This window comes from Magnolia sinica, chromosome 2, assembly GCF_029962835.1.
Source record: "Magnolia sinica isolate HGM2019 chromosome 2, MsV1, whole genome shotgun sequence".
In the NCBI taxonomy this organism is placed as follows: Eukaryota; Viridiplantae; Streptophyta; class Magnoliopsida; order Magnoliales; family Magnoliaceae; genus Magnolia; species Magnolia sinica.
The window spans coordinates 52,285,000-52,310,992 of record NC_080574.1 but is presented as its reverse complement, the minus strand read 5'-3'; the positions used below and the strand labels follow the sequence as shown (position 1 = coordinate 52,310,992).

At 38.5% G+C, this 25,993-nt stretch overlaps 1 protein-coding gene across 2 annotated transcripts in view; it reads right to left on the bottom strand.

Moving 5' to 3' along the window:
• The window catches only part of LOC131237098 (ubiquitin-like domain-containing protein CIP73), a 34,445-nt gene extending 9,096 nt beyond the window's left edge, over positions 1 to 25,349 (bottom strand). The window contains exons 1-3 of one of the 2 annotated variants that reach the window (XM_058234752.1): positions 25,046 to 25,349; positions 12,752 to 12,888; positions 10,989 to 11,106 (exon numbers count right to left, since the gene is read on the bottom strand). In XM_058234752.1, the coding sequence (XP_058090735.1) occupies positions 10,989 to 11,106; positions 12,752 to 12,880 (247 nt within the window). In that variant the 5' untranslated portion in view covers positions 12,881 to 12,888; positions 25,046 to 25,349. The remainder of the gene's footprint in view (positions 1 to 10,988; positions 11,107 to 12,751; positions 12,889 to 25,045) is intronic. The other variant, XM_058234753.1, reaches the window with a different exon arrangement.
• Between the last annotated feature and the right edge of the window lie 644 nt (positions 25,350 to 25,993).

The following is a 25,993-nucleotide window of genomic DNA, read 5'->3' as shown; positions in this document are numbered from 1 at the left end:
CGATCGATCGACCCTAGCCATTTTCTGCCTGTTTTTCAACCGTTGCAACTCAATCTATTTAAGCATTGGATGGGGCATTTGGGCATTTCAATGAGAATCCATCTAGAGCTTTGCTAGGATATTTCCCCTTGCACACCCTTCATTCTTGGCTCTATTCTCATGAGTTCATACTTCAATCCTTGTGATTGATATCATTTAATGAGCATTCAAAGCTCGGATTGAATCATGAACTCAAGCATTCATTAATGGCTTGACCTAACCAAAATAGGCAAATCCTTTGTCATAAAAGCCATTGAATGCAAGATTAGGTGAATCCCTTTCTTACCCTCCAAAGCCAAACCTTGTAAAAAGATTCGCTCTCACCCATCTCCCATACATTGGCACTATATTGGTACATACATTAAAGGTTGCTGTTTGTGGGAGCTAATCCGTAGAAGACAAAGCATCTTCAACAAGGTGCTATCAAGGGGCTCATCCAACTAGGTATGTCTTAGCATAGAGTCCATTTGTTGACCCCTTTTCTTATGGAGATTTGGGTCTAGAGTTTGAGACCCAAACTTGTACAGTAATATGTAGGCCTTTGGCGGGAGAGTACGTAACTTGTTCTTGTGCAGGACAAGTGTAGAATAAGACCTTGTGCAGGCCATTGACCTGTGCAAAACGTGTAGAACCTTGTGTACGTTAAGGTTTATGGTGAACTTGATTTAAAACCATTGTGATAGTGAAATCCGGTACACTTTTGGAGATAGTGCGTCAGTCGGGAGTGGAGTAGTCAAGTAGCAGAACCACTATACATCGTGTGCAATGTGATGAATGGATTTTATCTATGCTTGTTTCAAATTGTTGAATGATTATGAATTTGTAGATGAACAATGTGGTGAATGAATTTTATCTATGCTTGTTTCAAATTGTTGAATGATTATGAATGCGTAGATAAATTGCAGTTTACATGTTTGATAAATTGCTTACAATATGTTTACTATCTTTTGTTTTAGACTTGAGCGGAACTTGGTGCATCAATTAGTCTATGAGTTTGTTTGTGCCCTTGCCTGATTTGTGGTGGCGGTTAGTACTTTAAATTGTAAAATTCGAAAAGGTCCTATTCAGCCCCTCCAGGACTTAGACATAGTTTCACGCTCCTATCGTAGCGGTAATTGAACTTATACCGCAATTTCAATTGGTATCAGAGCAGGTTCCTCTCGAACGGTGTAACAACCTAGATTGAGATCCTAAAGGAGCTTGAAAATATGTCTAAGAACGAGTGTACCTCGGTAACTAGGGCTCCATATTTTGATGAAACAAATTATGCTTATTAGAAGGCCTTGATGAAAATATTTCTTAGGTATCTAGATCATGTTGTTTGGCAAATAGTTGAACTGATGGGCTGGCTTACAAAAATGCCATTGTCAAGTTGCTTAAACAGTAAGCCCAAAAAGAAGTTAAGCTCTCCTACCATACTCATTTCAAACTTAGATTGCACAAGATGGTCAAACTGATGGCCTAACTCCTCACACGTGGAATCGAACATTATGTCATCCACATAAATATGGGCAATAAGAATGGAATCATGGGTCTTCTTTACAAAGAGTGTTTTGTCTACACTCCCCCTAGAAAAATCATGGTTGACCAAGAACTGAGTCAACTGCTCATACCATGCTCTAGGGGCTTGTTTAATACTATAAAGTGCCTTCTTCAACCTATACACTTGCTAAGGATACTTAGGGTCAATGAACCCTTTCGGCTGTTCTATATATACCTCTTCCTCAAGCACTCCTTTCAAGAAAGCACTCTTAATGTCCATTTAGAACAATTTGAACTTCAATGCACATGCTATGGACATCAAGATCCTAATCGATTCTAAGCGAGCTACGAGGACGAATGTCTCATCGAAGTCTATAACCTCTACCTGAGAGTAGCCCTGTGCAACTAACCTCGCCTTGTTACGAATCACATTGCCAGATTCATTGGACTTGTTCTTAAATATCCACTTGATTCCTATTACGTTCTTGTCAGACGGCTTGGGCACCAAGTACCACATCTCATTTCTTTCAAACTACTGTAGCTCTTCTTGCATTGCTAGAACCCAAAATTCGTCAAGGAGAGCTTCCACAGCAATCTTGGGCTCTAATTTGGAGGTTAAGCACATATGACTGTTTATTGTCTCAAGTTGTCTCCTAGTCTTAACATTGGTACCCATATCTCCAATGATTTGATTGAGGGGATGATCCTTGATAATTGGCATGTCAGGTGGAGATTAAGACACTTTAGGAGAGGGTTTTCAATAGATTTACCTATCTGGTTCAGACCCTCATCCTCATCCACTTCAACTAAGGACCCTGAGTCACTCTTGGGTTGGTCATTAACAATCACATTAATTGACTCTTGAATGGCGGCAGTCCTTAGATTGTAGACACTAGAAGCATGACTATTCGACAAATATCCTAGAAAAATCCCTTTTTGCTTTTTGAGTCAAACTTACCCAGTTGTTCACAATCTCTTAGGATATAACATTTACTGCCAAAGACCTTGAAGTATTTCACACTGGGAGATTTTTCGTGCGATAATTCATATGTTGTTTTATTCAGGCCCGCTCTCACGTATACACAATTGATTATATAGCATGCCGTATTTACAACTTCAGCTCATAGATTTTTAGACAAGTTTTTACTATTTAGCATAACAATGGCCATTTCTTGTAGCACACAATTTTTCCTCTCAGCGACTCCATTTTGCTAAGGAGTCTTTGGAGCTGAGAATTCGTGTTAGATACCATGCTCATCACAATAACGCTCAAACCGACTATCCTCAGACTCTCCGCCATGATCACTCCTGGTCCTGTGAATAGTATAGCCTTTTCATTTTGAAATCTCTTCACGAGTTTCCTGGACTCTTTAAAAGTATCAGATTTTTCTCTCAAGAAGGCAACCTATGCAAATTGAGAGTAATCATCCACAACAACTAGAAAATGTCTTTTATCGCCTTGACTCTGAGTCCTGGTAGGACCAACAAGATCCATATGCAACAACTCGAGGGACTTTGACGTAGCCATGGAGGATGTCTTTTTATGGGCAACTCCAATGTAATTTACCTTTTTAGCACTCCCCACAGACACTCCTTGGCCTCTTGCCAATCTTGGGCAATCCTCTTACCAAGTTCTTTGAACTCAGGTGAGGCGGATTTCGATAGTGGACATGGTCGAGTCTTTGGTGCCACAATTCCACTTCATTGTCTCGGACCATGTGGCACACAGCTGGAGAAGCAAAATCTTCACTATTCTCAACCACATAACAATTATCACTTGTGTGAAGGCCTCTCATGATCACTTTGCTTCTAGATTTTGAAATCTCACACATCCCCTTTGAAAACCTCACGGAGTGCTCTCTATCGCAAATCTGGGAGATAATTAGAAGACTAGGTTTTAATCCATCCACACAGAGAACATTCACAATCTTCGAAAGGCCTAGTCCAACAATGGTACCACAGCCAACAATCTGCGCAATGCTCCCCTCTCCAAATGTGACTGACCCTCCATCAAAATACATGAAATGACAGAACTGGGTCCGATCACCATTCATATGCCTAGAACACCCGCTATCTAAACACCACCCACCTACATCACGAGCCTTGAGTGTTGTGTGAATCACTAGACAGTTCACTTTCTCCCTCACGACCAATTTTGTAACAATCTTCTTTGGGCCTGGATTTTTCCTAGGAGAGAGTTTCTTTCCTATACTCGTCGCTCGACGACGAGTTTCTTTTGGGAGGTCTTCTCTTGGCAAGAGAGTTGCTTTTCTTACTAGGCTGCTCATTGCCCATATTCATCTCATTCATCATTCTTTTAGTCTCCTCATTGATTAAGGCAACCAGCTTGAGCAACTCTATCATCTTGGCATCCTTCTTCTAAGGAGTGGGAAACTTTCTCCTCAAATTCTCCTTCTCAGGTGATCTCTTCGGCGGACTCCTCACATGTTGCACCATTCTCCTAGTCACAATAAATTTACTTATCGGGCGCATGACTAAGGTGGATCGTAGGTTCTTAAATGCTAGACATTCGAATTTCGGATGACCCACATCTTCGCATGAGTGGCAAACCGGAGACCCTCTGGATATACTCCCAGAGGCTACAGAGTCCTTGATCACAATGAGAACAAAGGTTGAACTAGACATATGACTTTCATATCCTATGCCTCTTTTGTCCCCCGACCTTTTGCCCATTCCTAATAATCTTTCTAACTTTTCTTCGCCTTAGGCAAACTTGTATTTTATATTAGCATGATGAGACTTCATTTGATCAACTTCCAATTTTAACCCATGATTTACAGATTTAGCATTGTTTAATTCATTTTGTAGGTCTTTGTTTTTCTTTAAAGCTTCTTCTAGTTGACCTTTACGGTTTAAATTGGCCGGACATAGCGTCTTATTCTCAATTTTTATTTCTTCTAGTTCATCAGCCAACTTATTCTTTTCAGCCTTCATTTGCCCCAACTTCTTTATGACCTTTAGACTATTAGAATAAAACCAGTCATAAGCTTCCTGTAAGCCAACATTTTCATCATCCTCTTCTTCTTCATCTTCTTTTAAGGATGTCTCATTTTTCTCTTCTCCAGAGAAGTCATGATTAGTGGTCTCCCGTGTCCTTAATTTTTGGGAGATTAGTGGTGGTGGAGGCCATGAGGATTCTTAATGACCCTTGGTCTCCATCACTCTGTGATTCTTCAGAGTCTAATTTTGAATCCTTAGACTCATCCCATGTAGCTGCCATAACTTTCCCTTTTGATTTACTTTTACTCTTGGTGGAGCACTTAGATGCAACAGGACCATATTATCTACAATTCTAGCACTATGGATCTTTTGATTTCTTAGAGGATTTGCCTATGGAGCACTTGGAATCGTAAGTTTTTCCCTTCCTGTAGGGGCTTTTTCCTTGCTCTTTTTAAAGAATTTTTTGAATTTTTTAGCCATAAGAGCAAATTCCTCATCATCCTCTTCTTCATCGTCTTCATCAAATTCATGTTTCTTTTGTGAAGTTTTCAAGACACTATTTTGGATTTAGTAAGAGTCTTGAAAAGTAGCTCATAAGTCTGTACGGAACCTAATAGTTCTTCGACTTTCATTTCATCAATATTTCTACATTCCTCAATGGTCGTAACTTTAGAGATGAATCGTTCCGGTAGAGATCTCAAAATTTTCCTACATATGCACAGTTACGGAACTTTTTCACCAAGGCCCCACATGGAGATACATATATCGCTCAATTTAGTGTAGAACTCCATTAAGGTCTCATGCTCTTTCATTTTTATGTTTTCAAACTAAGTAGAGTTAAGAGCGAGAGTTTTGAGCGTTTTACTGTGCTAGTCCTCTTGTGGGTCGTTTCCAATAAATCTCACACTTCACACTTGTTTTGCTGTTTCACAAGTGCATATGCGCGTAAACTCATCTTGGGAGACTGCACAGTAAATGGCGTTAAGAGCCTTCACATCACAGCTTGATCTAGTCTTGTCATAATTAGTCCATAGTTCTTGGAATTTGGGAATTGTGACTATAGCACCATCTTTTACAACATTTTCAATCGGTACCTGGCAGCCTTGTTCAACTATTTGCCAAACAGCATGATCTAGAGACCTAAGAAATATTTTCATCATGGCTTTCCAATAAGCTAAATTTGTTCCATCAAAATATGAAGACCTGGATACTGACGTACCCTCATTCTTGGACATATTTTCAAGCTCTTTTTGGGATCTCACTCTAGGTTGTTATGCCATTCAAGAGGAACCCGCTCTAATATCAATTGAAATTGTGGTAATTGAACTTTCAATACCATCCCAGGCATTGTGTTCTTCAAGGGCTTCTTTTCCCAACAAAACCCAGAAAATTATGCCCCTAGGTTGTACTTGGGGGAAGCCTTTAGCAGGAATTGTGTAAAGGGATGAAAGATTCAAAACCCTATCCTCTTCTTTCCTTCTTCCTCTCCACACGCCTTCCTCTTAAACCATCACCATCCATATTCAAAGGTTGCCTCAAACCCAACTCTGGAGCTCACAACACTTCACTTCATCATCTTCACAACAACTACATCACATCACCACACAGACTCCTCAAAACCGTCTTCACTACTACATCTGGTGCAACTTTGGTGAAGACGTAGTAGTGAAGATGATGACCCGTAACAGCCCCCATAATGGTCTGTTATAGGGCTGACATAGGTTCTTTCGGGTTTCTTCCCCCCCCCAAAAAAAAAACACCCGTAAAGGCCTGTGTGGTGGCCATTACAACCATTGTTATCGTTACAGAATACCTTAATTACAATACATTGCCCGATACATACAATATTGATATGTTTCCATACCCCAAGGGTGAAATGCATTGTGCAATACCAACGCGTAAAACATTGCCGAGGGCTGGGAAGCAAAGGGAGAAGACACATACGATACATGCAATATTGATATGTTTCCACACTCGAAGGGTGAAATGCATTGTGCAATATCGATGCGTAAAACATTGTTGAGGGCTGGGAACAAGGTGCTTCGTATCCGTTACAATAGGTAACGGCCATGACTGTTACACAATATGGGGGTGAAACGGGGCAGTTGATTTTTTGGGACCGTATCGGCCGTTACGGTGGCCATAAAGGCCTTTACGGGGCATAACAATCGTTACCACTGTAACGGTCGAAAAACGACCACTTTTTTTTTTATATATATTTAAATTCATTTTCTCCCCTTTAAATTTTATTTAAAAAAAAAAAAACTTTTCTCATTCCAAAAACTCTACTAAATCATTTTACAATAGATTTCAACCACTCTTACTATAGTTTTTAATATTAAGATCATAGATTGAAGTGATTTGAGCGAATAGAAGATCCGATGGCCTTTTAAAAATAAAAAATAAAAATAAAAATTGAAAAAGTAGTATTTATGTAAATTTTCTTATTTCTAGTTTTAATGCTTGATTGTGATGTGTAAACATTAGATACATATAATCATATTCACAAATTCACTAGACAACCCGATACAACACTCTCACCAAAGAGTGGACCGTTACACTACCATAAACATGTTCAAAAAAATAAAAAAGTAAAATGAATCCATATTTAGAATATTTACATTATTTTTTATTTTCTAAATATATTTTTAGAATTTTTCAGGTAAAAGAAAATTTTCAACCGTTACGGTGGTTGTAAAAGTCGTTACGTCCCCATATCGGTAATGGTGTGGTGACCATTACGGCCACCGTTACTGATACGAAATACATTGGCTTGGAAGTAAAGGGAGAAGACACATAGTAAGGGGGGGTTAATTAAGTATAAGTTTGATATTTTGCATGCACGAAACAAAATTAGAGAAGATCACAGATAGATCATTTATGGAACTGGGGGCAAAATGAGTGGGTTGCCCTCAACACTTGGGGTTCTAATGGGGGCACCATTGTCTTCTTTTTTCTTTTCTTTCTTTTCTTTTTCTTTTTCTTTTTCTTTTTTTTTTTTTAAATTTACTTTGGGTGGGGGGACTATTGTTTTCTTTTTTCTTTTCTGTTCTCTCCTTCTTTCTTTTTTTATTTTTTTATTTTTTATTTTTTTTGGGTAGGAATCTTCTTAAGTATGCAAAATTAATGAAGAGGCATGTAACTTCTATGCTTCCATTAAATTTCAAATCATCTAACGAATATTGTCTAGTTTCCTACCTATTTTGTGGTTCTAATGACACATCAGGCAAAACTCATTTTGGGGAGAACTTCAAAGCATGTGCTATCGATAATAGCCCTTAGAGCCCGGGGGATGATTTTATTCCCAAATAAAAGAGGGGATTGAAGTGTAATTTACTAGGTGCATGAGGAATCTCCAATAACATCAACAAGCATGAGAAGATTGATATGTCACTAATAAATGCAGAATTCACTTGGACTGCCCATTTAAGGGCCATCTGGATTGTTAACTTGTAACCAATGTTCGAAATATCGATATCGCATTACTTGTGCATTTCATATCGCACTAGTGGGATACAAGATATATCGTGGGATATATCAGCCAATATCGTCGATACTTTAAACACTGCTCGTAACAACATATTGAGAACAACACTTTCCAAACACTCCTGAAACTACGTTCTGAGCATACTCCAATTATACCTGAGTCATCGAGTATCACAAGTCGTCTTGCCCGTTTAAGATTGAAAATGTGAGGCAAGATCAACCATAATTTGTAGAATTCACCTAGACTAAAAATGCAGACACCATTTACGTATGATCTCAACTGTTTCCTTGCCAAATCCTTTGATAGGAAATGGAAAATAGAATGAGTTTTCCTTTATTTATTTATATTTTAGATTTCCCTTCGATTTTTTAAGAAATCAGGAAAAATCTTACGATTTGTGATTTGATACAATTAGACAACGTTGGTTATGCCCACCTCATCCCTTGATGCAAACCACGGGGGGTGGGGTGGGGTCTTGGCAGCAATGGCGCGAGAATTGTTAGCCATCAAACTAAAAACCCTTTATTTAAGGACATAACTCGCAATCCTAAAAATGATATGACAACACATCGAATGCAGTGTTTTAAATAGTTAAATAGCAGTAGCGTGTTGCATAGCGTTCAACCCTCTATAGTGTGTAGCCTAAGCTACATGGTACTTCTCTATTTTTTTAATTTAAATGTAGAAAAAATATAACAAATAGTAAGAAAAAAGCAAAAACATAAAAATGCCTAAAAGATTATTCATTTTTTCAAGTATAAGCATATTCAAACGATCAATTATCATTTATCAAACGCCAATCGACATATAAATCATAAACCAAATTAAATAATTGTCACATCAACAACTTTCTAAGAAAACCACTTTAAATTTTTTGAATCAAACCACTTTAATTAATAATGTCTAATTGAAACCACAAGTCACAACTCACAAGTATGAAAAGAAACAAAAATCCTACATGTTAAGAGTATTAAGCACAATACGGATGTCATCTATATAAAGAGAGGTTTTCAAAAACTCTCTTTTGAAACCCCTTTTCTTTTAAGTTTAGTTTTAAAGTTTTTTAGCATGTGAGTTTCACAAAAACTTTAACAAAGGATCACCCCCATTTTAAGTGAAAGTAAACAACGAAAGATTTGGTTTTAATTTTAATTATTAAGTTTTTTTTTTTTTAAAAAATAATATGATTTCTACACTATTTTTACAAACATAACTAAAAAACATATAAAAATATAAAATAAAATAAAAATAAATGTTCTCATCACTCTTCAAATATAAAAATACACTATAGCATGCGCTACAAACGCTACACGCTACGCAGTTGTAGTGCACACTACGACCGGAATTACGCTATTTAGCTATGCTACGTAGCGCTACGGCTACGCTACGAGCGCTATTTGAATGCATGCCATTCAATATTTCAAAAATTAGATGGTGGTCAACAAATTATTAAGCCACATCACCAGGCCAATAGCAAGCTGCAAAGCAACTATGTTGTAATGATCGAGCTATTTTTATAAATGTCAACTGTTAAGAATCTAAACATGTTGCACGCCAAACCTCATGCTTGAAACATTGGTGCAAAGATAAATAGCATATCATTTCTTCATAAGTTGGGAAGAACTGTATACAAATATAGAAAAGTAAACATATTGGCATTTTCATGATATGATCATGAGCCTTCAGCCAGCCCTCAATTCCTAAATAGTTTGCAAGGCTTCAAAATCACATGATTTAATGAAGTAGTCACAAACAAGGTTGTCAAATTGCATATGCCATCATATGCGACCAGAATATGTTGTTCAAATATGCCATCACATACTGCTTTGGCTTTTTCTTTTTCTTTCTTTTTTTGAAAAAATTAAAAATTGAAAAAGAATCTTAAAAAATTAGGAAAAAAAAACTATGCCTAATTACTACAAGTGATTGGATTAGGTTATTGCACCTATTTCATTGTAGTTTTGAGTGCTTGAGACTATTAGACCATCTATAAATTATATATTCAATTACTCGTATTATATTTACATAAAATTTAACAAACAATATGCAATCACATATGCAGTATGCCATTGCATACTTGCATATGCGATCACATACTCATCGCCAGTGTTTTTAACAGTGGTAGCATGTTGCGTAGAGTATAGCCTTCTATTGCGTGGTGTAAATAGGATAACATATAGCGTAAGCTACACAATACGTCTATTTTTAATTTAAAAGTATGATAAATAGTAGGAAAAAAGTGTGTGTGTGTGTGTGTGTGTGTGTGTCTAAAATATTGTTTATTTTTCAAGTATAAGCATATTCAAACAAGTTATTAATTATCATTTATCAAATGGCAATCCACATATATGAAGTCATAAACCAAATGAAATAAGTATCACATCAACAACTTTCTAAGCAAACCACTTTAATTAATAATGTCTAATTGAAAACCACAAGTCACAATTCATAAATATGAAAAGAAATAAAAATCCAACAGGTTAAGAGTATGAAGTACAATACAGATGTCATCTACACAAAGAAGAGTTTTTTAAAAACCCTTTTTTTTTTCTTTTAAGTTTAGCTTTAAAGGTTTTTTAACGTGCAAGTTTCACAAACAAAACTTCCAAAAAAATTTGTAGCGTACACTACAAACGCTACATGCTACGTAGTTGTATTACGCTATTTAGCTACACTGCGTAGCGTATGCTACGAGCACTTTTTGAAACACTGCTTATTGCATAAAACAGTATGCCATCGCATACTATCCTGGATTGCATATGTCACCATGGCATATGCGAACCATTTAGTAATCGCAATACAGAAACTGCCAACAAGAAATGTATATCTAATATTGCTATATAAACATGGAAACCCTGAACAATATGCATGATTCCAACAACAAATGCAGGAATTAAGTGCCCAATGAAGTTCTATTGAGAGAGAGTGAGAGAGAGAGAGAGAGAGAGAGAGAGAGAGAGAGAGAGAGAGAGAGAGAGAGAGAGAGAGGCATAAGTAACAAACTGAAATAGGAGGATACGATATTCAGACAGGAGGTGATTATCCTTTAAGACCTTTCCCCTAAAAATTAGGCGTTGCTGCCCAACCGGAACACCGATTGCCATTGCTATTTTCTCCTTGAACAAAGAGACTGGGATCTGAAGAAATTAGGCAGCAGAAATATATCAAGATAGACAAACTCCACATTAGCTAAATTGTTCTAAAGGAGGAGCTAGCTTAAAATCGAAGGACAAAATTACTAACATTTATATCATAAGACATCTCATTCCATAGTTATCGCTTCTTTTGAATTCATAGATATGATACCATTGCGGGGGGTTTTTTTTTTTTTGGTGACATATATTACATATGTGCTTTATGCGGATTATATGTTCCTGCTTTGTTGATGCATTATGGGAATTATGCATTCTAATATGAAATCTGTACAAGATGGACTACTAAGATTTAAACAAAAGAAAGAGAATTCACAAACTAATAACACCTTCATCATCACCTAAGCCTTGCCCCAATTAATTGGGGTTGGCTACATGAATCCTATTCCACCATTCCACTCTATCAAGGGCCAGACCTTCAGTTAGATCATAGTCATCAAGTCTTTTCTTACTACCTCCATCCACATCCTTTTCCCCTTGCCCTTTTAGAGCCTCAACTTGTACCAGCTCACTCCCAAGTGCTGCAGTTCTTGGTCTCTATTGCACATAACCAAGCCATCTAAGTCTACTTTCCTTCATATTTTACCTATTGGTACTACTCCTAACTTCCCTCAAGCATTTTCATTTCTAATTATGTCAATTCCTCGTACTACTACTCATCCATCTCAACATCCTCATTTCAGCTATGCTCATCTTATGAGCATGATGTTCTTTAACTGCCCAACTTCAGTCCCATAAAGGATGGTGGTCTTATAGCTATCCTATAAAATTACCAAGTATGAGCGGTACATGACAATCACATAAAACTTTGTAGGCACTAGGCACATCTCCATTACTTCCACCCAGCTTGAATTCTATCGGCATCATTCTTTTCAATAACAAAGCTCATGAGACCTTCAGTTACAAAAATATATATTTCTGAATTCACACAAAACAAGATTAAGCTTGTGATCACAAGAGGATGCTGCAGGAAATCAAACTATTGAAACATCAACCAAGAAGAAGAAGAAAGAGAAGAAATTGGAATACAGCATTATCGGGAGACGTACATGCATGCTGTGTCAAACACAAATATGAAATTGCCAACACAATCTGGACTTTTTCAGGATGAAGGAACATGTCACAGGAAGCCATTCTGACAGAATTAGATGGGATAGCCCTATCTGTTTCATCCAAGCAGGAGAAATGAAAGGAATTTGAAATAAGCACCCCTTCAATGCCTTTCCTGCTCCTGTCAGGGAATTTCTGAGAAAAACAGACAGCCTACTTTTTTTAGATTCAAATCATTTCCGATTATAAAGACAAATCCAAAATAAGGATTCAGTCACTCTAGAAAAAGCCCTTGTTAATAAGGAGAAGTTCTAATTGATCAGCCTGTCGTTAAAAAGAAAATCCATGCCAAGTATATGAAATCAAACAGATGAAGTAGATCTCTACATGCCTGCCAAGTTTAGGACATATCTAGCCAAAAGCAATTTTATTCACCCACAACTTACAAGCCATGCACGATGCACCACAGTTGAAACATAGAATTTATTACTATAAATTTGATGAACAACAAAATAACCAAAACAATGTAACGGCATTGTTACAAACAGAAATAGGATCAAGGTTACCAGAACAACATTACATTTTTGTTCACACGAAAAGTGTAGATCTGAGAATCCAAAGTCTTGACATTGACCTCAACAGTTGATTCTGAACTTTCAGCATTAACATCACTGGAACTTGCACCTTCTGCAGAACTTCCATCAGCCATTTTTTTTTCTGAAGAGAAGAAAAACAGGAAACCAAGCAAATAAGACAGTACCAATTAGATAATACTCAAGCACGTAGAGAATAAACAACCAGAAGAGCTGCATGGCAAGCTCAGTTTGCAGAAGCTACTAGATATTGAAAATGGAATAGTTAGCAGAAAATAAAGGATGCCAAGGATCAGACTATCCTTTTAAGACTATCACCAACTTGACATCATTCCTGAAACTTTATGCAAAGGAGAGTGGAAAATAAGCATTACCACAATAACATGTCCATTATTTTTCTTTTCCCAGCAAAACTTTGGAAAGAAGCGATATAACAACACTTAATGGATAAGCATGGAGGTGGCTAACTATTCAGGGCCACAAATCCACTCGAGCAAGGGACAAAATCCATTAAATAGAATTCCTATAATATAGTTGAACTGCTAAACATACACAACTCAAATAAATGAAACTTCTATTCGGCTAAACCAAAAGGTAAGCAATATACGTTTTTGCCATTCTCTAGGCGTAGGATATGGAACTAATGAAGGGAAGATTAAGAAGCAGGCCAAACGACCCACACTAAGTCTGAAGTCTTCCATAAGGGCCTGTTTAGAACACGGGAGTAAATGGTAATGAATTGCATTAGGTAGAATTAACACCATTATTACACAATGATTACATGTTTGGGAATACCATGGTATTTTGACAATCTAATTGATGAGGACATCACGCGCACATGCACACAACCCCCCCCCCCCCTAAAAACGCACGTACGCAAGGAGGAGGGCCCCACCATCAATCTGAATCGATGACGACGTCCAGGAAGGGCCTCCTAATTAGAGGACTGCATTTTGGTTGGTTGGAGTGGACCCGATAGTCATGTGAATCCCACCAGGGTTCTCATGATTGTGGCCTACTATTATAATTAATCTAGTACTTTGGGTTTTGCTTATTATTGTTATTAGGAGTATCATGAACGGTTTAGATTGCTTTGATTAGTTGTTATTTTTTATTACTTCGTCACCAAGTAATAGGTTGCGCACATGGCGCGAGTTTTGGAGTATAGGGTTTTATTATACATAGGTACCCCTTGTAGTCTCTTTTGATTCATTGAAGATTAATAAAATTTCTGCGTTTTTCTGCTCCTCTAAATTTCTGAGTTGTGGAGATTCAATTGGGTGTGAAACCCTCCCTTCCTCGAAGGGCCGACTACCATGGTGCGAAGCCACACCTATCCCGATTCGCCCCCACCCTCTTTCATCCATATTTTTCTTCTCTTACAATCATCTACGCTTCAAATCCATCCTCTATTGCAGCCGTTTTTCTTTCTACAATAGATTTCTAGAATCTGGCCCTGCAGGAAGGCTGAAACTTCGGCGGAGCATCACGCACAAACCGTGCATCGGATCGAGCTGATATTTGGAGGTTTTGGAGTCCACCCCCGGCCGACCAAGGCGAAACTGACTTTTTTCTGAATAGTGGGCCCCACACACGTGCAACCGGGATCACACGCACATGCGCCTGGCCATTACTGTTGTCCACACGTGCGATACTTCTCTGGTTTGTCTCTCTCCTCTCTTTCACTCCTCTTTCACCCAAAATCCCTAAACCTAACCCTAAATTATTCAAATCCACAATTTTACGCCATTTTTTCAACCTTAGGGTTCCCCAAATTGAAATTTCTGAATCCCTTGGATTGGGGGAATTATTTCTGTGCATGTGTGGATGAATTTACCCTCCTTTGATTCTTGTTTGGTCTATAATTTCGACTGATCCGGCCCTAGCATGTGTAGGCCTGGATCCGCATAAGATTCCCCTTGATTGAGTGTTTGAACTTTTGTGTGGGATGTGGAATTTTGTGTAATTGTTTCTGAACTAGTGTGATCTAAATCCTGAAAATCTTGCACATCATATTTGAATTTCATGTCCTGCATCAAATTTGGTATCAGAGCTTAGGTTTTTCATAGGGGATTGCATTGCATGTTTAGGGTTTAGTCTACTCGCATTTATTTTGTATTAAATTTCATCATATAGGGCTATTTAGGACCCATCATTCACAACATAGACTGTTGAATTTTCTATTGTCAGAAATTCACCAATTTTCATTGCTGAATTTTTTGTTAACAAACTGTTTTGATAGTTATGTTGCTGGAATTTTAGAAGCGTTGCATAGTTTCCCTCATATAGAGTCCTATAGGAGCATTTAGTCTCATTTAGACACATATGGTTGCATTAGAGGACCTTTGAGTTGAGTGGGTAATTGTATGCCCACACGTACTGGTCGCGGTTTTGGGTTACACCTTGCACTAAACATGGAGCAATTACAAGAATCAATGTACAACATAACCCAACAGTTTGAGTTTTTGGGTAGGCGCTTGGAACAACGTATCGACCAATGCTAGGATCAGCTTAATGTGCGCGTTACCCATCTAGAGAACTCCGCCTAGGCAAACTCTGCTATTGGCGAAGATGCCCAATCTCGGGCAGGTGGTCGGGAGGATAGACCAAGGAATGGAGGTGGCCAAGGAATTGATTATGGGTGCGCACCCGTGCACCCACCCCGTGAAGGACATCAAAACCGCTATGACCTCGATGCACAACTCCTCAAGGGAGTTAGAGTAGATGCCCCTACATTTAATGACCACTTGGGCCAAGGAATCGATTATGGGTGTGTGCACCCTTGCACCCACCCCATGAGGGACATTAAGACCACTATGACCCCGATGCGCAACTCCTCAAGGGAGTTAGAGTAGATGCCCCTACGTTTAATAACCACTTGGGCCTTAAAGCTTTTCTATATTGGTTGGCGGATATGGACCACTATTTTGAGTGGTTCGACATATCGGATGCTTGTCGAGTCCGATTTGCCAAGATAAAGCTTATGGGCCAAGTAAAGAGGTTTTGGGCTACTGTGGAGCGAAAGAAAGAGAGGTTAAAGAAACCCTCAATAATCCACTAGAGAGAAATGAAAGAAATTCTTAAGGAAAAATACCTCCCTTTCTCTTATCACTTGAGGTTGGTTGAGGAATCGAAGTCCAAGTCTAAGCCTCTCCATATTCTAAATACCAAAGACTTTGAGCGAGAGACTGAGGTTAACTCGATGGTGTACGCCCTTGTGGCTGGTGAAAGTGCACCAGAGGTTAGTGCAGAGTTACCCACTAAGGCCATTTCGGTAGTGGATGAGTTTCGTGATGTTTTTGCTGATGATCTACCAGATGAGCTTCCCCCTATGAGGGATATACAGCACATTATTGATTTAGTCCCTGGGGCGATTCTACCAAACCTGTCCAAGGTAGTCAATAGGAGTCTGGGAAATTTGCTCAGGTGTTTAGTGAGGGAGCACACCAGGACATGAGACACTACACTACCTATCGCCAAGTTTGCATTTAATAGTTCTGTCAATAGATCCACAAGTTTAAGTCCTTTTGAAGTCGTTACTGGTTATAAACCTAGGAAGCCTATTGATCTTGTCCCTATGTCCGTCTCATAGGCCATCAGAGTCTGCAGAATCCTTTGCACATCACATTCATTCATTGCATCAAGAAATCAGGTGAGAGATCAATACTAGTAATGAACATTACAAAATTTCTGCTGACCAACATAAACGATTCAAGGAATTCAATGTAGGAGACTGTGATGGTCCGCATTAGGCCAGAATGGTACCCTCAGGGAGCTGTTTGTAAATTACACGCGCGTAGCGTTGGAACATTCAAAATTATAAAACGAAACGGTCTCAATGCGTATGTGGTAGATCTTCCACCCTCCATAGGAATTAGTTCCACATTCAATGTAGAGGATCTAATTGCATTTCAGGGGGCCACTGATGCATTGTTCAATCTTTCGCCTAACCATCTTGATTCTTCAGACTTTTCCCTTGATCCATGGCCCTTTCATTACCTATCTTGCCAGCCTCTACCTCCCATACCTACCCTTTTCGACCCATCGTCCCAGCCTCTACCCACCATACATACCCTTCCCGACCCATTTTCCCAACCTCTACCTCCTATACTTACCCTTCCCACACCCAGAGAGGAGATAAAGGATATTCTGGACCATCAGATAATATTCACGTCGGACTGCAGGTTTTAGAAGTACCTGGTTAAGTGGCAGTCACGCCCAGCTTCAGACAGTATGTGGCTCACTGAGGAGGAGCTTCAGAGACTTGATCCTGACATCTTAGAGCGGTTCAGGAGTTTTGTTTCGTCAGTGGCGAAATCTTCGCAGCTGAAGAGAGTTTATGGGGATGTCACACGCACACATGAGCCCCCCTATGCACGTACGCAAGGGGGAGGGCCCCACCATCGATCTGGATCGATGACGACGTCCAGAGAGGACCTCCTAGTTAGAGGACTACGTTTTGGTTTGTTGGAGTGGACCCGATAGTCATGTGAATCCCACCATAGGTTCTCATGATCGTGGCCCACTATTCTAATTAATATAATACTTTGGGTTTTGCTTATTATTGTTATTAGGAGTATCATGGACTGTTTAGATTGCTTTGATTAGTTATTATTTTTTATTATTTCGTCACCAAGTAATAGGTTGAGCACATGGCGCGAGTTTTGGGATATACAGTTTTATTATAAATAGGCACCCCTTATAGTCTCTTTTGATTCATTGAAGATTAATAAAATTTTGCATTTTCTTGCTTCTCTAATTCTCTGAGTTGTGGAAACCTAATTGGGTGCGAAACCTTCCCTTCTTCGAAGGGCTAACTACCGTGGTGCGAAACCACACTCATCCCAAATCGCTCCCATCTCCTACCTTCCATATTCCTCATCTCCTATAGCCTTCCCCTCATCAAATTCACCCACGTTTGCAGCTAATATTTCCTTATAGCAGATTTCCAGAATCTGGCACTACAGGAGGGCTGAAACTTCAGCGGAACACCATGTTCAAATCGATCATCCGTTTAGCCTGAAATTTGGAGGGAAGGTGGCCCATCCCTTGCCGACCAGGCCCCAAGCTGGCCGATCCTAGATTCGTAAGCCCCACACATGTGTGGGCCACCATCCACATAAGTGCGTCAGGCCGGTTTACTGTCCACTCGTGCGAGCCGATTACAGGTGCTCTCTCTCCTCTCTCACCTAATTTCCCTAAACCTAACCCTAGATTGTTCTAAATCCTAATTTCTATGCCCTTTTTTAACCATAGGTTTTCCCAAATTGAAAAATGTGAATCCCTTGGATTAGGGAAATAATCCTTTGCATGTGTGGATGAATTTACTTGCCTTTTATCATTGTTTGGTCTATACTTTTAATTGATCCAACCCTAGTATGTGTAGGCCTGGACCTGCATAGATTCCCCTAATTAAATGCTTGATTTTTTTGTGGGATGTGGAATTTTGTGTGATTGTTTCTGAACTAGTATGATCTAAAGCCTGAACTCTTGCATAACATATCTAAATTTTCATGTCCTGCATCACTAATCCCACATTTGGGATAAAAATCTTCCTTTGAGAAGAATATTGTATGCATTTGGTGGACCATGGAATTGCAATCAACAAACCAGATTTCACAACTAAAGCTAGTCACTTGTATGCATATGCAACTTGATTGTCATGTGTAAAGGGCACATATATGGATAAAACACATGCATCATCATGGGGCCCACAGATGTAGTGATTTCAAAATCTACCAGAAATCCCGCCATTTATCCTGCCAAGACTGGATGATATGATACCTGGATTAATCCAATCATTCCCATCCTTTCCAAACGCAGGATGGAATTTACATTGGACAAATGCAATTCCATACCACCTGATCCCACATTCCAAATAGAACCTAACTGAGTATACATTCACAGTAAACGTGACAAAGCACCAACTCCAATAGGGTAACTGGGTAACAAGCCCACTACTATGCTTTCACAAACACCTCACCCAGAATAGAAAATGTTGGGTGTATATATGGACATCTTCCCCATCATCACCACTCCCCTATAAAAGGATAAGATAACAATAAAGTCTGTTTTATAAGGTTCATGGTTACTTTTTCTTAAAATGCAGTTGATTTGACACCTAGACAGAGATGAAACGATAATGACTCTGGGCAAACTTGCAAGATTGTGACTTTGAGCCATATGTTATGGTTCCTTGATAATCCATATTAGTCTATTACTCATAGTTGACCAATCGTTAGTTGACACAGCTGGAACTTGAGATTGATATCGGACTACCAATTGATGTTACATGATAACTGATTACTCCGAGCCCGCACTTCATAATGTAGCTTGTATCAGCTCAATAGCACCCAGTTCAAATATTATTATGAGGAAATGCTTGACTTTTTATTTATAAGCTGTATGTCAGCAACTGAATGATTGATATACTGATCCTCTCGCCCCCGCTTTAATTTGTGGTACTTGCAGAAGCGGTTAGCAGAATGATTGATAAGGAGAACATGGAGGATTTGTGCAAAAGCTTTTAAGTCAATCTAGATGATTTCATGTGGCCCAACTTCAGTTTGAGGATGAGTGGATGACACGCTCTTGTTCTGTAAAGCAAAAATTGACAAAGTAGCTAACCTAAGACAGGGTGTTGAGATCGAGGCATGCCGTATCAGTTTCGATGGGCGCATCGATGCCCACCGAAACTAATACACTTATTGGCCTTAACAGCTGATACGCCCCCCATAACGGTATTTTTTTTTTTCTCAAAAAATTCCAAAAAAAAAAAAAAAAGTGGGAAAAATCCCAAATATTGAAAGGATTCCAAATGTGTTTTTTTTTTAAAAAAAAAAAACCATGTTTATGATGGCATAACAGTCCACTCTTTGGTGAGAATGCGTCTCAACTTGTTTGATGATTTTATTAACCTGACAAGCTTTGATTGATCTCAAATTGGCCCACAATTCTTGCAAGTTACAACACTCATCCCGCTAATGCATATCCCTAAGCATTTGACATCATTCTCCCAAAGAAATTTTAAGAAAAAAATTGAAATTATAAATGGATGAATAATGTCACTGATTTAATGGGCCATTTGAGTAGTCAACTATGAATAATGCATGGCATTCATCCCACTAATGCATAATCGGAAACATCTGACATCGCTCCTCCCCAATAAATATAAGAAGGAAAAAAAATTAATTCATATGAAAGTGTCAACGATTTGGTGGGCCACTCAAAAGCCTCCAAATCGGCACCAAATTCATGCAAGCTATGATACCCATCCCACTAATGCATATCCCTAACCATTTGACATCATTTCCCTAGTCAAGCTTGTCATCCTTGATGGTTGGTTGTTGTCCATCCATGCTCTTGAGGGAGCTGTCCTTGTTGTCCATCCATGCTCTTGTTCTGAATTTCGGGGCATGAAAGATATCTCTCATTGTCCTTTGTTTAGCTCAGTTCTTGCGTTTTTTTATGCTAATAAAGTTGAGTTACCTTTCAACAAAAATAAAATAAAATAAACCAACAATATTCAAAAAATAAATAAATAAACCAAGCCCCCAGTGAAGATTTATTATATTCAGAATGATTACATTTCTTATATTCAGAATGATTCTCCCAGAACTCTCTGCTCACTACCCCTACATAGAGCATGGATGGCCATAAAAAGGAAATGAAGAAGAATAAACATAAAACTTCTAACGATGAGATGATTCCAACCCAAAATCAAAATTGGTAAAACTGGTTTTTGGAATCGATATCTTACAACCCTCAACAGCCCTAATAGTCACTTCGCCTTGGTGTGCATATACAAACCATATTCAGCTTTGGGAATTAATACCAAACCCTCATAGACCATTAAATCATTGCAACCAGCAAGTTCTAGGAATCATTTTCATGCCAAATTTTCTCGCTACCAAGTCAGATCCAGCAAGTGCTTCGACTGCATTGGATGATTCCTTCTGTCTGAAACAAAACTCACCTAGAATTTTCTTTTTAAAGGTCACAACACGTAGAATGATGATTAGAAAGTTCTTTCTACAATTTCCTGGTGACATTTCAGGAAAATGGTGCCTTCTTTTGTATAAATAACAGAATTTCATTAAAACCCAAAATAGCAAACAAATTTACAAAGGGAAGGGTGCTTGGTTGTTCAGTTCCATGGTTACTAGGAACCTGACCCATCACAAATACCAACTTTTCCCACATTTGGTCTTTGAATCCATTTCGTGCATCCAAGTAACTAATGGAAAATTTGTCAGCATTCATGACAAAAGTCGAGTAACTATCGTAACAAATGTTACAAAATTAGACATTTACTGTGTCCATAATCTGTTTGGCAACAACAGTTAGCACTAACTATTAACTAGTAACTACAAAACGGTATTCGCCTTTTCACTTAAGAGTCCATGGTTCTGAATATAGGTATTGGGGGACATATTGGCCCAGCCGAAAAAAGATATGATACGGGGGCTGCGCATCAAAATCAGTCCGTGTCAGCCCACATCGGTCAAAAAAAAAATTTTAAGCCAAAGAATTAACAAAAATATCAGGGAAAAAAAAAAAGAATAATAAGATATTCAAGAATCTATCATTTTTTGTTTTTTGGACATGCATATGATGGTGTATTGGACCATTTTTTAATGAGAAGGATGTTTGTCAGATTGACTTGTTGAAGGTCAGCTAAGTGGGCCCTAATTGAACACAAATCAAGCATGATTTGGTGAATTAGGGCCCATTACATTGAACTACAACAAAAAGAAGATGAAAATATTAAAAAGAAAGTGAAGGTCTACCCTTCTTTCCGATTTTTCTCATAATAGTTTACTTTGCTTCAATTCGCCAAATCTCATTCAAATCATTTGTTTTTATCCCAAAATAGGTCTAAATCTAGTCTAAAATGAGTTTTCAAGCTGCCTTCATGGTTTAAATGAAGATAAAAGACGAAGAGTAGACAAGTAAAATTTTGAAAAAAAACCAAAATCAAAATTCAAAATTGGCCTTTATGGGGGTATTGGCTTGTATCGGTGCCAATACGCCCTGTACGGCCGATACGGGTCAGTTTTTTTTTTTTGTATCAGGCCAATACGGCCCTGTATCGCGTATCGTCTCATGCCGATATGATACCGATATTCAAATCTATGCTAGGACTATCGACCACCATTCCTATGGCCAAAATACAACAGATGTTAAATGGTTTGTGGAAGCTCTAGAGCTTACAATTGGCTTAAACTGTTCAACTTCGAGGCATTTGTGATTAGGACATCAGAGCACCTTACAGGGTATACCAAAGGAGGAGATCAGCTCTAGATTCATTTCGGCTTGGTGACCACTACATGGGCCCAAGTGGGCTACATTAAAGACCTCACATGCATGATCCTGCATCTTCGAAGACCCTACACCAGGAAGATGCATGTGCGTTGCTTATTGAGGAGTTTGAACTATTGGATTGCGAGGACATGTTAATCAGATGGCTGGATCTTGAGGACGCTTTAATCGAACGGTTAGACCATTGTGATCTTCACATTGATTGTAGACTTTAGGATGTTTAGATTTATTCTTTTATTTAGTTTATTATTCTTGTTGGATTTATTTTGATATTTAGTTGAGATTAAGGAGTTAAGAACAAGTTTTCTTTCATCGAAATCTTAATGTGAGGATTTTCATCTGAGAGCGCTTTTTTATAAAAAGTCATTGAGTGCCTTCATGTGAAGATTTCCATCTAAGAGTGCCTTTTTGTAAAAAGTCCATTTTGAGACTATAAAAGGCTTGGACGTCTAGCCCTAGCCCATTATTGAATGTTTTGAAATTAAAATAAATATAAAAAATTTAAAAAAAAAAAAAAACTCTCTTGTTTTGAGATAGAAAATCTCTTGTGAATGGAGATTGATGGTGCGAGGCCGAGGTTTGAAGCCTAATCTATCCTTTTTGTTACTCTCTGAAAAGGTATTTTTATCTTGACTTTCTCATCTTCTTCTCAAATCCTTATTTTCTTCCACTTTTCTTCTCAAAACCCTAAATCCCTTTATATATCCTTCTAAACCTAAACCCGCTACCCCAAACCCATCACCATCAGCCCTACACATATGGACATGGCCATACAACCATACGGTCAGCCCCCTTCTCTCCATTTTCTTCCTTTCTTCAATCCATCTTCCCATCCCATAAACCCTAGCCTAAATAATCCTCAATTCCATATAAAATCATAAATCCCAAAATCCTACCAAAGCCGTAATTCCTTTCAAATCCATAACCCTAGAAAAACTAAATCAACCCCTTTGAATTAGACGTAAGCCTATGCTAAAGGGGAAAGTTCTACCTTCCATTGATCCTTTGAAATTTCATATTTATATGCTTCAGTTTATTATGGGATAGTGATTTAGATTGAAATCTAAATTTTATTGTTTATTTGATTTCTTATATTTGTGGTAGGTTAGTATATCTTATGATTTTAATTGTTATTCAATCAGTCTATAATTTCCTTACATCATATCTAGCCTAGATCACGCGTCTCCTACATCAAATTGTAAGTAGAGTCTCGTCAACTTTAATACAGACTATGCATCACAGCCAATGTCTAAAACTGCTACATTTCCCTGTGATGGGACACGACATCATTTCACTACTGTCCACAATGGAATCATCTTCATATACAAAACAAGCCTAACTTACTGCTCAAAACTACCATAGCTTTAAGCCATCGTATAGATTAACAGCATGGAATCACATGGAGTATTCAACACTAAGCGGCAGAATTCAAGGGGTGACTTGGCAACCTGGAATTTAAAAGTTACTAAAGAATCTGTTTATAGGAAAGAAAGTCCTTGAGAATTTGATTTTTTAGGTCATGTTTGGCAACTAAGAAGGTAATTCTATGTATCCAGAAACTGGGATACTAGGAAATCCTCCCCTTTGAGGGTTATTATACATATATACAAACACGATTGTCAAGAGAGAACACATTCCCATGGAATTTGCCCACCAGAATCTGGCCAGGAATTCAAGAACAGCCTTTTGCTAAAAATGGATTCCAATAAGAATTTATTGATCATATTTTTTTCATGTTGCCAAATGCAATAATCTGCCCAACTCAGGGGATGTTTGGATTTGGGCAAAGTTGTGTCATTGATAAGCAATTAGAACAAAGTACATCTCCATGTTTTGTCAAACCACTTGTGCATAGGAACCTAGGCACTTTTAAACAAGTATTCCAAAACATATGATCATCAAAGCATGAAATAGTGATCTCTACTTCAGAGGTAGAATTCATTGTTAGCTACACTTTACAGTTTCAATGCCCATTAGGAATGCTCCTATCTGTAAACATGCGTGACATGTTCCAATCTGCTATGTCTATGATCGCCGACCATCTAACTTCAAGCACTCCACATGTGCATGTGCCATCATCAATATTCAAGCATATGAAAATGTAGCACATGTGTCACCATGTGCATGTGTCAAAGTCAATGACTACCATCCACAATCCATCGTTCCTCTTCTATGAGCCTGACAAACAAGGAATGGAACAACTAATCATGACATCATGTCTGCGAACCACTAGTCCCAACAATGTCCATAAATAGCCTGTCGCAACACAACTTGACCTGAATCTAGACAGCCCCTTAAGGATTGCAGTTCCAGCAGTGTACTTTTCCAGGTGGCCAAACGACCCCAAAGCAATCAAGATCATTAATCTGAGCTCAACCTAGCATTTTAGGGAAAATAAAAATAAAAAATATATCAGATGAAGAATTTCGGTTTGCCAAATTTCAAGATCGATGGCCTCCACTTTTCAATGGAAGTGGAAGCTTTCTCTGCTGGCCTCTCTATGGCTGGCTTGAGCACAACAACAGCGATTTTTGGAACCTCTCTTTGTCTGCAGGGATCGTTTTCTTTCGGGTGGGGAATTCAGTGTCTGAGTGGTTGTAATTCCGAGCTTGGGGATATGGATTGGAGCTTTTCGGCTCCTTTTGCATAGTTTTCCTTTTTCTCTGTTGTTTTGTTTTGTTTTTTCTTCTTCTTTTGGCGCTTCTGCCTAATAAATTTGCATCATCTTTCAATATATATATATATATATATATATATATATATATAAAGATCGACGAAACTATAAAAAGATCTCCTAAAATAATAAAAATTGAAAAGAAAGAGGAAAAATATGTACAAAAAATTAAACAAAAATGAAAAAATAAAACAGAGAAAAAAAGAAAGGCCTTACATTGATGCTTAGGGTTTCACAACAACGAGAAAAGAAAATTTCTGCGTGACGAGCGACGATGGAATCATACCTTTGCTGCAGAGTTTCGGGAATAAAGATAGGAATCGGTGAAGAATCAGTGATTCGGAACGCTGGCAGCTGGAAAAGGAAAAACAGCAGAAAAAATGGGATTTCAAAAGGGGTTATAGAGCGATGTTTGCGTTTGGACGAAGAAATGTTATAATCCTCGGGCCCAACGACGGTGCAGTGCCCGTTCGGGACTAGCGTTTATACGGTTCGCAGCAAGCGGGACACATCATTCCGTGATCCAGCAGTTGATCGTATGGCTGCCCCTTCGGTTGCTGTATGAACCGTGAGTCAGTCAGATTGGACGGTTTGTAACCGTCCAACATCTGACCAACTTAAGAAAAATAGAGCGAAGGTTCACATTCAGTAGCAAAGAGAAAAGGCAAACGTACTATATACCTAAGGTGATTGAGGATGATGTTTTGGTTCGTCCTTGGACGTGACTTGCCTGTGACAACGATTACAGGAGCCCTGCAGCCCAAGCTATGTGCGGCCCACCGTGTTGTTTGTGTCATATCCCTTTTGTCCATCTGTTTCACTGGCTCATTTTAGGACATGATCCCGAAACACAAGGCCGGCCTAAAGCAAGTGGCGTGCCACTGGAAACATTTGAAAGCTTTGTGGGGGCATACCGTAATGTTTATATGTCATATGATGTTTACATACCATCTTACTCAGGCATGAGATGCCATCTAACCCATGCATGAACAAAAAAAATGCTTCATTCAAAGCTTCTTTGACTTACCAGAAGGTTTTAAGAGTGTGCGTTTAATCTCTACTTTTTTTTGTGTTATGACCTACTTAATTTTGGATTTATTTATATATTATAAATAACTGGCAAAATAAGAGGGACTTAATAGATTTAACACAAATATCATGCTTGGCTGCATAGAGCTTGGTATAGGGGAGGTGCACGGTAATAACAGTTAGGGCTGTCAATGGGCCAGGCCTG